The sequence below is a fragment of the Rhyacophila brunnea genome, unplaced genomic scaffold, assembly GCF_057557595.1.
Source record: "Rhyacophila brunnea isolate RB1 unplaced genomic scaffold, BYU_Rbru_1.0 scaffold_4, whole genome shotgun sequence".
Taxonomy (NCBI): domain Eukaryota; kingdom Metazoa; phylum Arthropoda; class Insecta; order Trichoptera; family Rhyacophilidae; genus Rhyacophila; species Rhyacophila brunnea.
Window position 1 is genome coordinate 23,205,666 of NW_028233068.1, and position 13,064 is coordinate 23,218,729.

Below are 13,064 nucleotides of genomic sequence, written 5' to 3' on the forward strand. Positions count from 1 at the left end.
CATTCTGTAACGTTTTCATTAAATTATACGCTTATATTATTATTTGTCTTGAGACAAAAAAAATATTGTGCGTATTAATGTTAACGTATTCATTAATTAAAACAATTTTAAATATCATACATTATCTAAAAAATGTCTCAAATTGCAAACTTCGGTTTCTTCCGCTAGGTGCTCCTGGTAGATAGATAATTCACCTTAAACCGACTTAGAATATCATCTCCTTTTATTTTTAGTTTCAAAATATCTGCAAATTTGTTAGGTACGAGGGTGGGTCAATAATTCCTTAGAAAAAAGCATTAAAACACTTTTTATTTTTGTATTTTTTTTTTATTTCTCAACATAATCTCCTTGGAGCTCAATACACTTGGTTAGACGTTTCTCAATTTTTTTTAAACCGTCAGAAAAATAAGTTTTCGGAAGGTCCTCAAAATAAGCATTTGTCCGATCGATGACTTCTTCATTTGAAAAAAAACGTTGTCCACTTAGCCATTTTTTTAAGTTTGGGAAAAGGAAAAAGTCACTGGGGGCTAAATCTGGCGAATACGGTGGGTGGTCGACCAATTCGAACTTCAATTCTTCAATTTTAGCCATTGATCGTAAACATGTGTGAACACGGGCATTGTCCTGATGAAAGAGGATTTTTTTCCTGTTTAAATGAGGCCGTTTTTCTTCAATTTTGTTTTTTAGCTGGTCCAATAAAGATGCATAATAATCCCCTGTTATTGTTTTTCCTTTTTCCAAATAGTCAACGAAAATAATTTCACGTGCATCCCAAAATAGAGTAGCCATAACCTTACCAGCTGATTTTACGGTTTTCGCCTTCTTTGGACATGGTTTGCCTTCGCAATCCACTGCTTTGACTGTTCTTTCGTCTCGGGAGTATAGTGGTGTATCCATGTTTCATCTACAGTCACAAAGCGACGAAAAAATTCATCCGGATTGCGTTGCATGAGCGACAACAGGGCTTTAGAGGCCACCACCCTATTGCGTTTATTGTCGACTGTGAGCAAACGCGGCACCCATCTTGCAGAAATATTTTTCATGCCCAATTTGTCATGTAAAATAGAAATGACGCTACCTTTTGAGATCCCTGTAACCTCAATTATCTCACTCAACTTTAATCTTCGGTCACTTAACACCATATCGTGGATTTTATTGATCATTTCTGGTGTAGTCACCTCTACAGGACGTCCTGAGCGTGGTTCATCCTTTGTTGATGTACGACCACGTTTAAATTCATTTAACCAGTTATAAATAGTTGCAAGTGAAGGAGCAGATATGCCGTGAACTAAATCCAACTCATTTTTTTATTTCCTTTGCTGTTAACCCTTTTATATTAAAATGTTTAATAACAGCTCTAAACTCAATTTTCTCCATTTTCCATTTTTCCATTTTCCACAAGCAAATTTTTTTTTTAAATATACGAGAAACACACAACAACCCGACCGATCTAATTGAAACTTCGCAGCATACTGAATCGGTAGTGCCGCTGCATGAAAACAAACCGCTTACAGTACAATTCGCGCTACCTGTCGGCTTTTCTAAGGACTTATTGACCCACCCTCGTATCTACCTTCTTACTTATTTTATTATATATTTTCGTCTATCTTAAACAAATCAAAACCAAAATATCTTAAGTTTGCATACACATTAACTAGATACTGAACATTACAGCATTTCCACAAAACCTACTCTCAAACAGTAATGGTTTTAAGTACGTGGAGGTCTGTGGCAGTGTCAAGTTTGGAGGCACACATGCGAAAATCTTGCCTGGGTTGGAACGGGTTACAATAATAGTTACATTCGGATTCAGGATTTGTATGCTTCGATTATTTTTAAACTACGATTTCAATACTTTCTAATGAAGCGACCGCATCGTCTGCTTCATAAGAATTGCATCTGCAACGAGATCGAAACGTCGATGAAATACGGAGGAAGGACACGCGATGACAACCCAAAAAGAAAATTACCATAACTACGTGAAAGTATCAAACACAATATAAAAGAGTGCTTACGCACTTATCCAAATTACTTTATCATTACGCACAGCAATTAGGCTAGGTGTATAAATAACTAGACACTGAATTAAAGTTTTTAAAAAAGACAGAGGGACTTCTGTATTCTACGTTTTTTTTTTACTTTTCACTTTTATTTTCGAGAAAGGAATAGGTAGGTAGATATGTGCAGTATGTTCAAAAATACATTTTATGCTGTTTGAATTAGTATTTTATTATTTATTTATCACAAGAAAATAGTAAAACCCATCGTCATATTGAAAATAACTAACATTTATCTACCCTAAATCTACAATAAAATTAAATGACTAATATATTAACTATCACCATTCAAATTTCATTCTCATATCTTTTCATAACCGTAAATATAATTATTTCAATAGTAGGTGCGTTTACTCGTCATATATCATACAAATAATTATTGTTTAGCTATGAATAAAATTAACCTCCAGCATTGTAACGTTTTCTCATAACTTCGACACGCCTCAATTTGACAGCCTCCTCACTCAATATCCAAAGCATATTTGACATTTCAGCGTCGTTGGATCTCTTTGCCATTGTCGCCCTTTTGCATTCAGCAAAGTATTCTCCGGTCACATTTTCCACGTCCGGCGAAACGCACAAATAAATACTTGTCTGTGCTCCTTCCGCAGCAGTCTGAAAAAGAATAAGAAGGTTATTGTATATGGCCTTGCCACGAAAGACCAGAGAACAAATATTAATTCTGAGTTCCCTGCGGAAGACAGTTGCAAAGAAAGTTGCGCCTAATTTTGATTTATGACTATATCCCAGTCGAGACGATTTTCAATGTTATACTGGGTTAATATGCAATACGCAGCACATGGTGAAAGTGGGAAACCGTAGGTAAAAACACCTAATAAGAACCAGGTCTCTAATCATAATTTAGACGGATTAATTTCTAAAGAAACAGTACAAAAAGCTTTCGAGCTCCGAATTTGGAAGGAGATTTACGCTCGTACGGAGCTTTTAGAAAAAACTCTTGTGTCTTTCGGAATGGAGCTTTTGGCATTTAAATTCAAGAGTTTTTATCACAATACTGACACGGTTATATAATATTTAATATAATATATTATATATTTGTATAATACTAACTCACGTGATGAAAAGGATTCGCTACCCATTCCATACTATAAGTAAAATATTTTTATTGTAACCATTATCCATCGCATCCAAAAAATCATAGCAACGAAGGTATCTCTATCTCTTGGTGTATATATATTTTTAAAATATATGTCGGCTTGTTGTCTGACGCTAGATACCATTATTAACCATTGTTTTTGAAACTACGGATAGTAGAGCTAGATAAATTTGTGAGGATCTCTATTCTTATATTAGCCAAAGTGAAAAATCCATTAAAATCTGGTTTCAAGAACATACGCGATATTCAAATACATATTAAAGAATTTTGGTACATATAAACAAAATTTGTTTATATGTACCAAAATTTAATTAAGATTTTGTGATGATATTATTAAGATTTTCAGAATAATTATTGTTATAAGTATACATACATTAGTATGTAGCGATAACTCCGATAAATTGTATCTTATATGGGTAACATGTTTTTTTGACAATCACAAATTTATAAATTAGTATCTACTTATTGTCATCCAATTTACAGGGTTCGAAATTGACTGGAGCGCAAAGGAGCATGGCTCCGGTGGATGAAATGCCCGAGATTATCGTTCTTTCTCGTGAAAATATTTGAGTGTCTGAGCTAGGTGGGTCATGGCCCCCACAAGGGGGGGGGGCTGACAGGGCTCTGGGGGGCGTGTTGGGTCGATCTGGTTAGCGAGGTAAACACATATCACAGATTTTCTCTAATGGGGAAAAGTCGCCTGCGGGTGCTATTTTATTTATCGAGTCTTAACATTTAAAAATATCTAGTTGTGTGATTCAATTTTTTATTACTGTGTGGCGATATTCGACAACTACATAATGCAAGTATATTTATTCAACAATACAAAAAAATCGCTAAATATACACCTAATACCCTTAATTTTACTTGAACCAACATTTAGAAAACGATTCTGTAAAGCATCCCACTGACTGCCTTTAACCCTAGCGATGGGTAGGGAGGGCGCCAAAGATCCTGGCTTGGGGGCCCGCTTCAAAATGTGGCCATCAGGAACATCATATAACAATAAATCAAACACATTTATTTTTTACAAAATTAACATAAAATATTTCAAAACCATCACAAAAAAGTCACCTTAAAGATTGGAGAAATTATATTCCATCCTAATTTCATCAATAATGGCGCTTTTTTTGTAAAAGCAGTTCGCACGAATCCAGGATCAAGGCTATTTACAGTCACACCTGAAAAATATTATGGGTCATGAAAAATAAAAGGTAGGTACCTACCTAATAAAATTTAATAAGTAATCTAATATTTTTTTTTGTATATATATTTAGAGATTGAAGACAGTTTACAATTATTCTAAGTTTATCTTTGACTTAAAATAAAAAATATTTTTCTTTTTAATGTTTTCAGATAGGTAGGTACATAATTATTAATTAAAATTATAAAATTAAATTAAAAATGTCTCAGCTTCGTATTTTTCAGACATCGCCTTAAGGAAAAAAAATATTGGGGAATTACGAAATTTCGTTCTGGGTGAAAGTCGAGACATTTTTCCAGCTTGTCTTGACAAAAAAAATCACCGATGAAATTAAGTAAGTAATTCCTTTCCGGTATTCCGTCTATATTGTTTAACCGGCGATTTTTTTTATAAACCAGTTCCGGCCAGTTGCTTTTTTTTCCTTTTCAACTTCCTTTTCTTATTTTTGTCTAGTAACAATTTTTCCAATTATCGAGATTCTTATAATTCGATCCTCCGAAAATTCCTAAAATTATTTATTAATTAATAACTTATATGAAATTTTCGAGAAATGAGAATTCTCGAAATTTTAGAAAATTCTCGAGATTCGAGATTCACCTGATTATTTCTCGAGAATTCTTGAAAAAAAGATTTCTCGGTCACAACCTCTAGTAGCAATCCCTGGTTGAAACCGATGATTTACCTGATCCTTTTAAATTCTTAGCCAATTCTTTTGTGAACAAAACTGTACAAAACGTTGTATTGCAGTATATTCGCATTTCAGAAGTTTCATTTGCCATATCCAGACGTTTCGTATTCAATTTCTCAAGATTGTGGCACTGTGACGACACGTTGACGATCCTGCTGGGAGCTGATTTTTTTATGCGATCTGTAAAAGAAAAATTAATGAAATGATTTCACATTCTGAAACATTTCAACTATTCAAATATCAAAAGAAACTCAAACAACCATTGAGCAGCTGCCTACTTAGTATAACCAGTAGATAAAACGATGAAGACGTTGTCGATACCGTGTCTATAAATATAATAATTTTATTCAGTATATTCTACTCGTAACATCGGAAAAAATCTTACTATGATTCTGATAATTATATTTAGATAGGTATGAAATAGTCTTCAGTATGACATAAAATTTTTATATTTTAATAATAATATGCCGTGACGCGAAAGAGGTTGTGAAGCTCCAAATTATTGACCATTGATCCAAACCATTGTTTCCCCACTATAGAATATACCTTTGATGTAGGTACATATAACCAGAGGGTTGGAGCAGATCCTTTTTTGAGTTGCTCTGCTCCAGCTCCGCTCTGGGGCGTAATACCTGCTCCAGCTACGCTCCAGGGTCTGCTCCGCTCCGGGTCTTCATGTTTTAATAGGTATATAATATAGTTTTGAAATAATGTTGATTATTCGTCATTTTCATTATTAATTCTATTAAACAAAATACCGACATCAAATCGTCTTTCATTGTCTGCCTCTTCTATCGAAAAAAGTGAAGTTATTCAGAATTCGGCAGTGTTGCTGTATCTCGAATAATAATTCATGTTAAAAATGCAATGCAAAGTGTCAAAATATGATATTTTCATTGGATTTTAGGACGAAAAATTCATAATAAAAAAAAAACATCCGGAGTAGTGGAGTTAACTTTATTTATTCGTGGGTAAGTCCTAAACACGTATTATTCTCTAAGGAGATTATACCAAGTATCTGGTTTTATACATAATTTGGAAACATCTTATAAACTATTATAAAAATCTTGAAAAAAAATATGACGCACGCTACACAAACCTGTATCCATCGGATTCCGGCCAATGTACTTGACTAGGGATTGCAATACCGGTATTACAAAACCGGTATTAAATTATTTATCGATACCGAAATACCGGTTTCAAAAATCCGAAATACCGGTATTTTCGGTATGAAGAAAGCATACACGTTTATGTTTTCGAAAAAGAATTAATGTTATTTTTTCATTATTTACTACTATATTGTATAAATATATAGTGTATAAATTGTATGCTGCCAAAACGCAAATATATTGACTGAAACCAATAAAAGTGACATAATATTAAATCATGGCATTTGTGGCAAATGTCTCCAATTATTCTACAACTATTGATCCAACGTTGATACGAGGGTGGGTCAATAAGTCCTTAGAAAAGCCGACAGGTGGCGCGACTAGTACTGTAAGCGGTTTGTTTTCATGCAGCGGCACTACCGATTCAGTATGCTGCGAAGTTTCAATCAGATTGGTCGGGTTGTTGTGTGTTTCTCGTACATTTAAAAAAAAAATGGAAAAATGGAAAATGGAGAAAATTGAGTTTAGAGCTGTTATTAAACATTTTAATATAAAAGGGTTAACAGCAAAGGAAATAAAAAATGAGTTGGATTTAGTTCACGGCATATCTGCTCCTTCACTTGCAACTATTTATAACTGGTTAAATGAATTTAAACGTGGTCGTACATCAACAAAGGATGAACCACGCTCAGGACGTCCTGTAGAGGTGACTACACCAGAAATGATCAATAAAATCCACGATATGGTGTTAAGTGACCGAAGATTAAAGTTGAGTGAGATATTTGAGGTTACAGGGATCTCAAAAGGTAGCGTCATTTCTATTTTACATGACAAATTGGGCATGAAAAATATTTCTGCAAGATGGGTGCCGCGTTTGCTCACAGTCGACAATAAACGCAATAGGGTGGTGGCCTCTAAAGCCCTGTTGTCGCTCATGCAACGCAATCCGGATGAATTTTTTCGTCGCTTTGTGACTGTAGATGAAACATGGATACACCACTATACTCCCGAGACGAAAGAACAGTCAAAGCAGTGGATTGCGAAGGCAAACCATGTCCAAAGAAGGCGAAACCCGTAAAATCAGCTGGTAAGGTTATGGCTACTGTATTTTGCGATGCACGTGAAATTATTTTCGTTGACTATTTGGAAAAAGGAAAAACAATAACAGGGGATTATTATGCATCTTTATTGGACCAGCTAAAAAACAAAATTGAAGAAAAACGGCCTCATTTAAACAGGAAAAAAATCCTCTTTCATCAGGACAATGCCCGTGCTCACACATGTTTACGATCAATGGCTAAAATTGAAGAATTGAAGTTCGAATTGGTCGACCACCCACCGTATTCGCCAGATTTAGCCCCCAGTGACTTTTTCCTTTTCCCAAACTTAAAAAAATGGCTAAGTGGACAACGTTTTTTTTCAAATGAAGAAGTCATCGATCGGACAAATGCTTATTTTGAGGACCTTCCGAAAACTTATTTTTCTGACGGTTTAAAAAAAATTGAGAAACGTCTAACCAAGTGTATTGAGCTCCAAGAAGATTATGTTGAGAAATAAAAAAAAAATACAAAAATAAAAACTGTTTTAATGCTTTTTTCTAAGGAATTATTGACCCACCCTCGTAGTACATCCAACAAACGTTGTATTTCAGAGAGATTTTCCTCTACCCGGACTAGTATTTTATAAAAATTAACAGTTCTAAAATATTATCATCTATACATATTTATAAAGGTCAACATAATAAATGTAGGTAGATTGCAAAAAAATAGTATTTCAAATAGATTTTAATAGTTATATTTATTGATAGGTACTTACTTCTTTTTTTCTATAATAAGTTTTGACGAATACCGGTATTAATACCGATATTCAATAAGAAATACCGAAATACCGGTATTAATAATATATTCATTCGGTATTGCAATCCCTATGCTTGACCTATTTATCCACCTGCGTTCTACCTAATTACAACGAAATTGGGTAGTTATGCAACAGTCATGCAACTGAAACGCTACACAGATTTCGATAATATTCGCGACAGGCGTTTGTGGTTTCAATCAAGGTAGGTACTAATAATTACCTGTCCCGTGGTGTTTCAGATATTTTTCTGAATTGTATGTAATTATGTAATATATATGATTAGTGGCCCCCTCACACGTGATAGTGTCTTCCACATCTTCAATATACCTACACCTACAAAGCCAGTGTCAAGATTCCTCCAACCTACTTGCACTTGCTAATAATTTAATAAATGTTACATTCTCAAATCTTGTAAATTATTCATAGAATGATAAAAATAGTTTAACCTGTTTTTCTTCAAAGTAAAAAGTTGTCTTAAGTAAATCTATAATGCATATTCAAAAACTATTAATTTTGTATTTTTAAATCGACTTTACATAATTATCTCGACCTTGAAAATTTTTCAATAAGTTCAACAAGACATTTAAACCGTAAGTTATATTTAGCAATTTTTCCAGAACCTTTCCTCGCTAATCTATGGAATCCTCTTAACAATAATTAAATTACAATTTTATTATTGTGAACATTACTCCAAATTAAATCCTAAAACAACGAAATCCCTAAAAACTTCTGACATACATAAATGACAGAAATAATTAAACGATATAAATGCAAAAGAGAAAAATAAATAATACCCCGGCGGTATTGAAAAAACGGCCATAAAAATTCCATGAAATCGCTGATGGTAAAGGTTAAAACTTAAGCCAATATTAAATGCATACAAAGTTAAAAATATCAATTTAGTCCTAGGACATAAATAATAAAAATATTATTCCGTGGGATAATTTCCAGGTAACCGTTCAACTTCTTCATTAAAAATCCCAAGGGACAACATATGCCACAGAACTAAATTTATAAGATTAACATGTTATAGAAGTGGCTATAACATTTTAATAATGTTATAAATCAGTGGTTCCCAAGTGGAATCTAGGAAAATTTGGAAAACTCTGAAAAAATACAATTTGCTAAGTAAGGCTCACACTCACTATGCCTTACTCTTTTTTCGTAAAAACTATGAAACTATTATAATAATTATACGAACCAACACAAAACATAATAATATAGGTACCTACACAATGATCGTCTGTATCCATAATGTGACAAAATCCTTTGTTATAAGTATTAAATTGTATTCCAAAATACCTACTATATTTTATTAACCAGCTGCAGTGGCGGGTTTCGGAACTTGAAACCCGAGGTACCTACTGACTTTTGTACACTGGAGAGAGAAAAATAATGACTAACCTAGAAGAAGATTTGTGAGAAGGAACGGTCCAAAATAATTTGTCTGCATGAGGTACTCCAGCCCGTCTTCCGTGTTCCTCGAACCCTCCCAGCAAGAACCTGCGTTGTTCAGTAAAACATCGATCCTTGTTTCACTTTTCAGGATTGTCTCCGCGCATTTTCTTACACTGGACAATACCGCGAAATCCGCATGTACCACCTATAACATAAATTATTATTACATGCTTATTAATTATAACTATCATTCTTTTAAAACGTCCACAAATATTAATAATGTGAATTAACCTAACGCATACCTATTAGAAAAATAGCGAAACCAAGAGGACTTAGCGAAGAAATATATTAATATCGTTGTATTTCAGCACTAATATTTTTTAATACTTTAAGATTTAATTTGCTTATAATAATTTCATAATTTTGTATTAAATATTTGAATAATAATGTGCCAATGTCTCAAAATATCCGTTTAAATGACAACAATCCAAGTCGACTTGTTAATTAATCTAGCTATACCTATGACCATATCATATATAAAACATTCTATAATATTTAAAATAATATACATACGTTACAGTAGCAAAGACACTACTTCACGATTGTTTAAATTTTACTTTGACTTATCATTAGGTACGAGTATTTAAATATTATGAGAAAATGCTAAACATAAAATTCGTAGCTAATTTATAAACAGTGAAAATTGTTTTATTATGACATATTACTATTATGTTTGTATGTAAATAGTAAAATTACAGCACGAGCAACTAATAACATACCTATATGGGTATATATAAATAATATTAATTTCCTGGTATGTATGTAATTTTAACTAAAAGTAATAATTGCGCCTCATTGTGATAAAATAAACAAAGATTCACAAGTTTCAATAAAACAATAGCATTTAAAACAAACTCAACATAAACTTAACATAATATAAGTAAATCATGATTTAGATTGTATGGTGATACTTACAGAAATATCCTTATTTCCAGTCTCACGACAAATAATTTGTTTTGCACTTTCGCCTTTTTCCATATCTCTACAAACCATGACGAGTCTAGCTCCTCTTTTAGCGAAATCTTTTACTGATTCAAATCCAATTCCTAAAAAAATAAAACATAATAATATGTAGGTTTCAATTATCAAAAACTTCCCATATACGACTTTAGTACCTACTCAAACTTATCGAAGTATTATATGTATCCAATTAAAGGTGAGAGTAATGTATTTGGCAAGCATTGCAATTTAAAACATTTTACTGATAACCAATACGCATCGCAGTGCGTAAACACAAATCTGACTTCGAATAAACGCACATTTTATATAGTTTTTTTTTTAAAATAAAATTGTAAGTTTATATTATTTTAATTTTGATAATAATAAAATGTTAATATTTATTATTTAAAATGAAAATTGTCAATAAAGAGATAACAATAATATTATGTCATAGAACCATGACAGCCTAAAAACATATCGCATATTGTCTTCAGTTTTATAGTAATATACAATAATGTAAGTACCTAAATAATAGATCCAACTTACCTGAATTAGCGCCAGTTACCACAACAGTTTTTCCAGTAAGTTTTTCGGTCCCTTTGTATATTGCTGTTGAAGTTTTGATGTAAACCTTTAAAAGAATCAATAGTCCTCCAACAATTCCCAGGAGAATCATGGCAATCGACCAAACTGGTTCCAAGATCATATTAATTCTTTGATTGACGGCTAACTAATGAACGAAATAGAATATCATCACATCGTAAAATAAACAAATAACTAAACCACTTCTCTTCCACCTGTTGCAAAAATATTACAATTACACGATGAAAATGTACGGTAATTAAGTCAAGCTGAAACCACAGTGGGCCGAAATGGCGAATGAAGGCAACGCTAACGAGACGCGACCAACAATGAGGTATTTTTCTATGAGGCGCGCATAGATAATGTTTGTAAATCATTAAATTTATACAGTGACATTATAGGCGATTCGCAAGTGTATTCGTATCATTTGCTACAATGTATTTTTCAATGCTAGCAAACAATACCAATGCAACTACAAATCGTTTTTCCAACACTCATGGTGCCACTGCAGACTCATTTACCAATAAATGTGGTTGATAACATATGGTGCAGACTATATTAATATTTTCTTATACAATTTTTTGTAGTAATTTATACGTATTGTTTGCACTCAAGACATTCGCATTTATGTTTTGTTATTAATTTTTATAACAAAGAAGATATCCAAAATGGTGACAAAAGGCGTCAACATTCATCATGATCACACTACATCACTACAGATTAATAAATAAATATAAATTAAAATAAAAGATGACAGTCGCCATAGACTTAACCGTGTCGCACATCTAAACTCGTCTCGATTGCAATACGTCAAATATGTCGATGTGATTTTGTTGGTATTCACAAAACACATGTAATTTAATGTACCTCCGCACACACACGACATGTTAGTTTGTAAAAAACGCAAGGAACAAATTTCACTGGACATGGGGCGCATATAATACCAAAATGTCGCATCGGCAGAAGTGCAATACTTTTTCAATCATTTCGACTAGCCGCGTGATGTCACTGTCCTGGCATGGCCTCGCCTATGTGCACGGAAGAAAGTTGCAACATTGCGCACAGTTTTGATTTATGAGTATATCCCAATCGAGATGATTTCCAATGTACTACCAGGCGAATAATTTGAAGTGATATTTGATCTATGCCTATGGCTTAATAACGATGATGCCATAATATTGCCAATATTGAATGCGCGTTTCGTTTACGTGACTACCTTTAATACATACAGGAGTGACTATTATAACAACACATTTTAAGACAATATGTTTAAGTTTATCCCATATTTCTTCACACTCGACTTCGACTTCAACCTTGTTTTAGCCTCGCCCGGAATGAAACCTACTTAACCCGTTAATGTCGTGTTCCCTGATGACGACTCAGTGACGTCTTTAGGCAAAGTGCTGCCTTTAAGCAGACTTAGAATGCCATTCCCTTTCATTTTTAGTTTTAAATTGTCTGCAAATTCGTTAGGTTAGATTAGGTTAGCTATTTTATTAATTATTTTAAGCTTAAACAGACAAATACACTGAATAATGTAAAATTGATATAGGTACACACCATCTACTGATAATTAGAGCTTTTCCACGAAACTAACTCTCAAACAGTGTTGGCTTTGGGTACATGGCCTGTGGCGCTGACAGGATTAGAGGCACCATTGTGAAAATTTTGCCTGTGTAATAAACCGCCATTACAGTACAAAAATAGTGATGTTCTCAGATTTTTTATGCTTCGAATAGTTTTTAAACTAAAATGTCGATACTTTCAAATAAAGCGACCGTATGTCTATTTCATTGAAAACCGTTCTCAAAAGTTGTCATATTTGTATCTGTTCCTTCATACGCCACCCATTATGATGTGCCGCCCTTGTGCAACGCATGCCATGCTTACCCCCACAGGACATCACTGTGATGACTATACGTGAGTGCACATAGCATAAAGTCATAAATGGATGGTTAAACATAATGGGCGAACATCGGTGGTTGTTCTCAGCCACCGGTCCCAACTCGCAGCCAAAAGCGGCAGAGCTGCGCGCGTGTGAGGCGCCGCTGTA

The 13,064-nt window shown here is 33.5% G+C and overlaps 1 protein-coding gene across 1 annotated transcript; it reads right to left on the reverse strand.

Annotated features, from left to right (window-relative positions):
• Positions 1–2,207: 2,207 nt before the first annotated feature.
• LOC147067102 (retinol dehydrogenase 12-like) lies at positions 2,208–11,342 on the reverse strand. The gene is made up of 6 exons (XM_085953924.1): positions 10,976–11,342; positions 10,406–10,536; positions 9,437–9,635; positions 5,061–5,246; positions 4,249–4,355; positions 2,208–2,672 (listed from the first exon to the last, which is right to left on the reverse strand). Exons 1-6 carry the CDS (start codon positions 11,133–11,135, stop codon positions 2,457–2,459), a joined length of 999 nt encoding a protein of 332 aa, XP_085810050.1. The 5' UTR covers positions 11,136–11,342; the 3' UTR covers positions 2,208–2,456.
• Between the last annotated feature and the right edge of the window lie 1,722 nt (positions 11,343–13,064).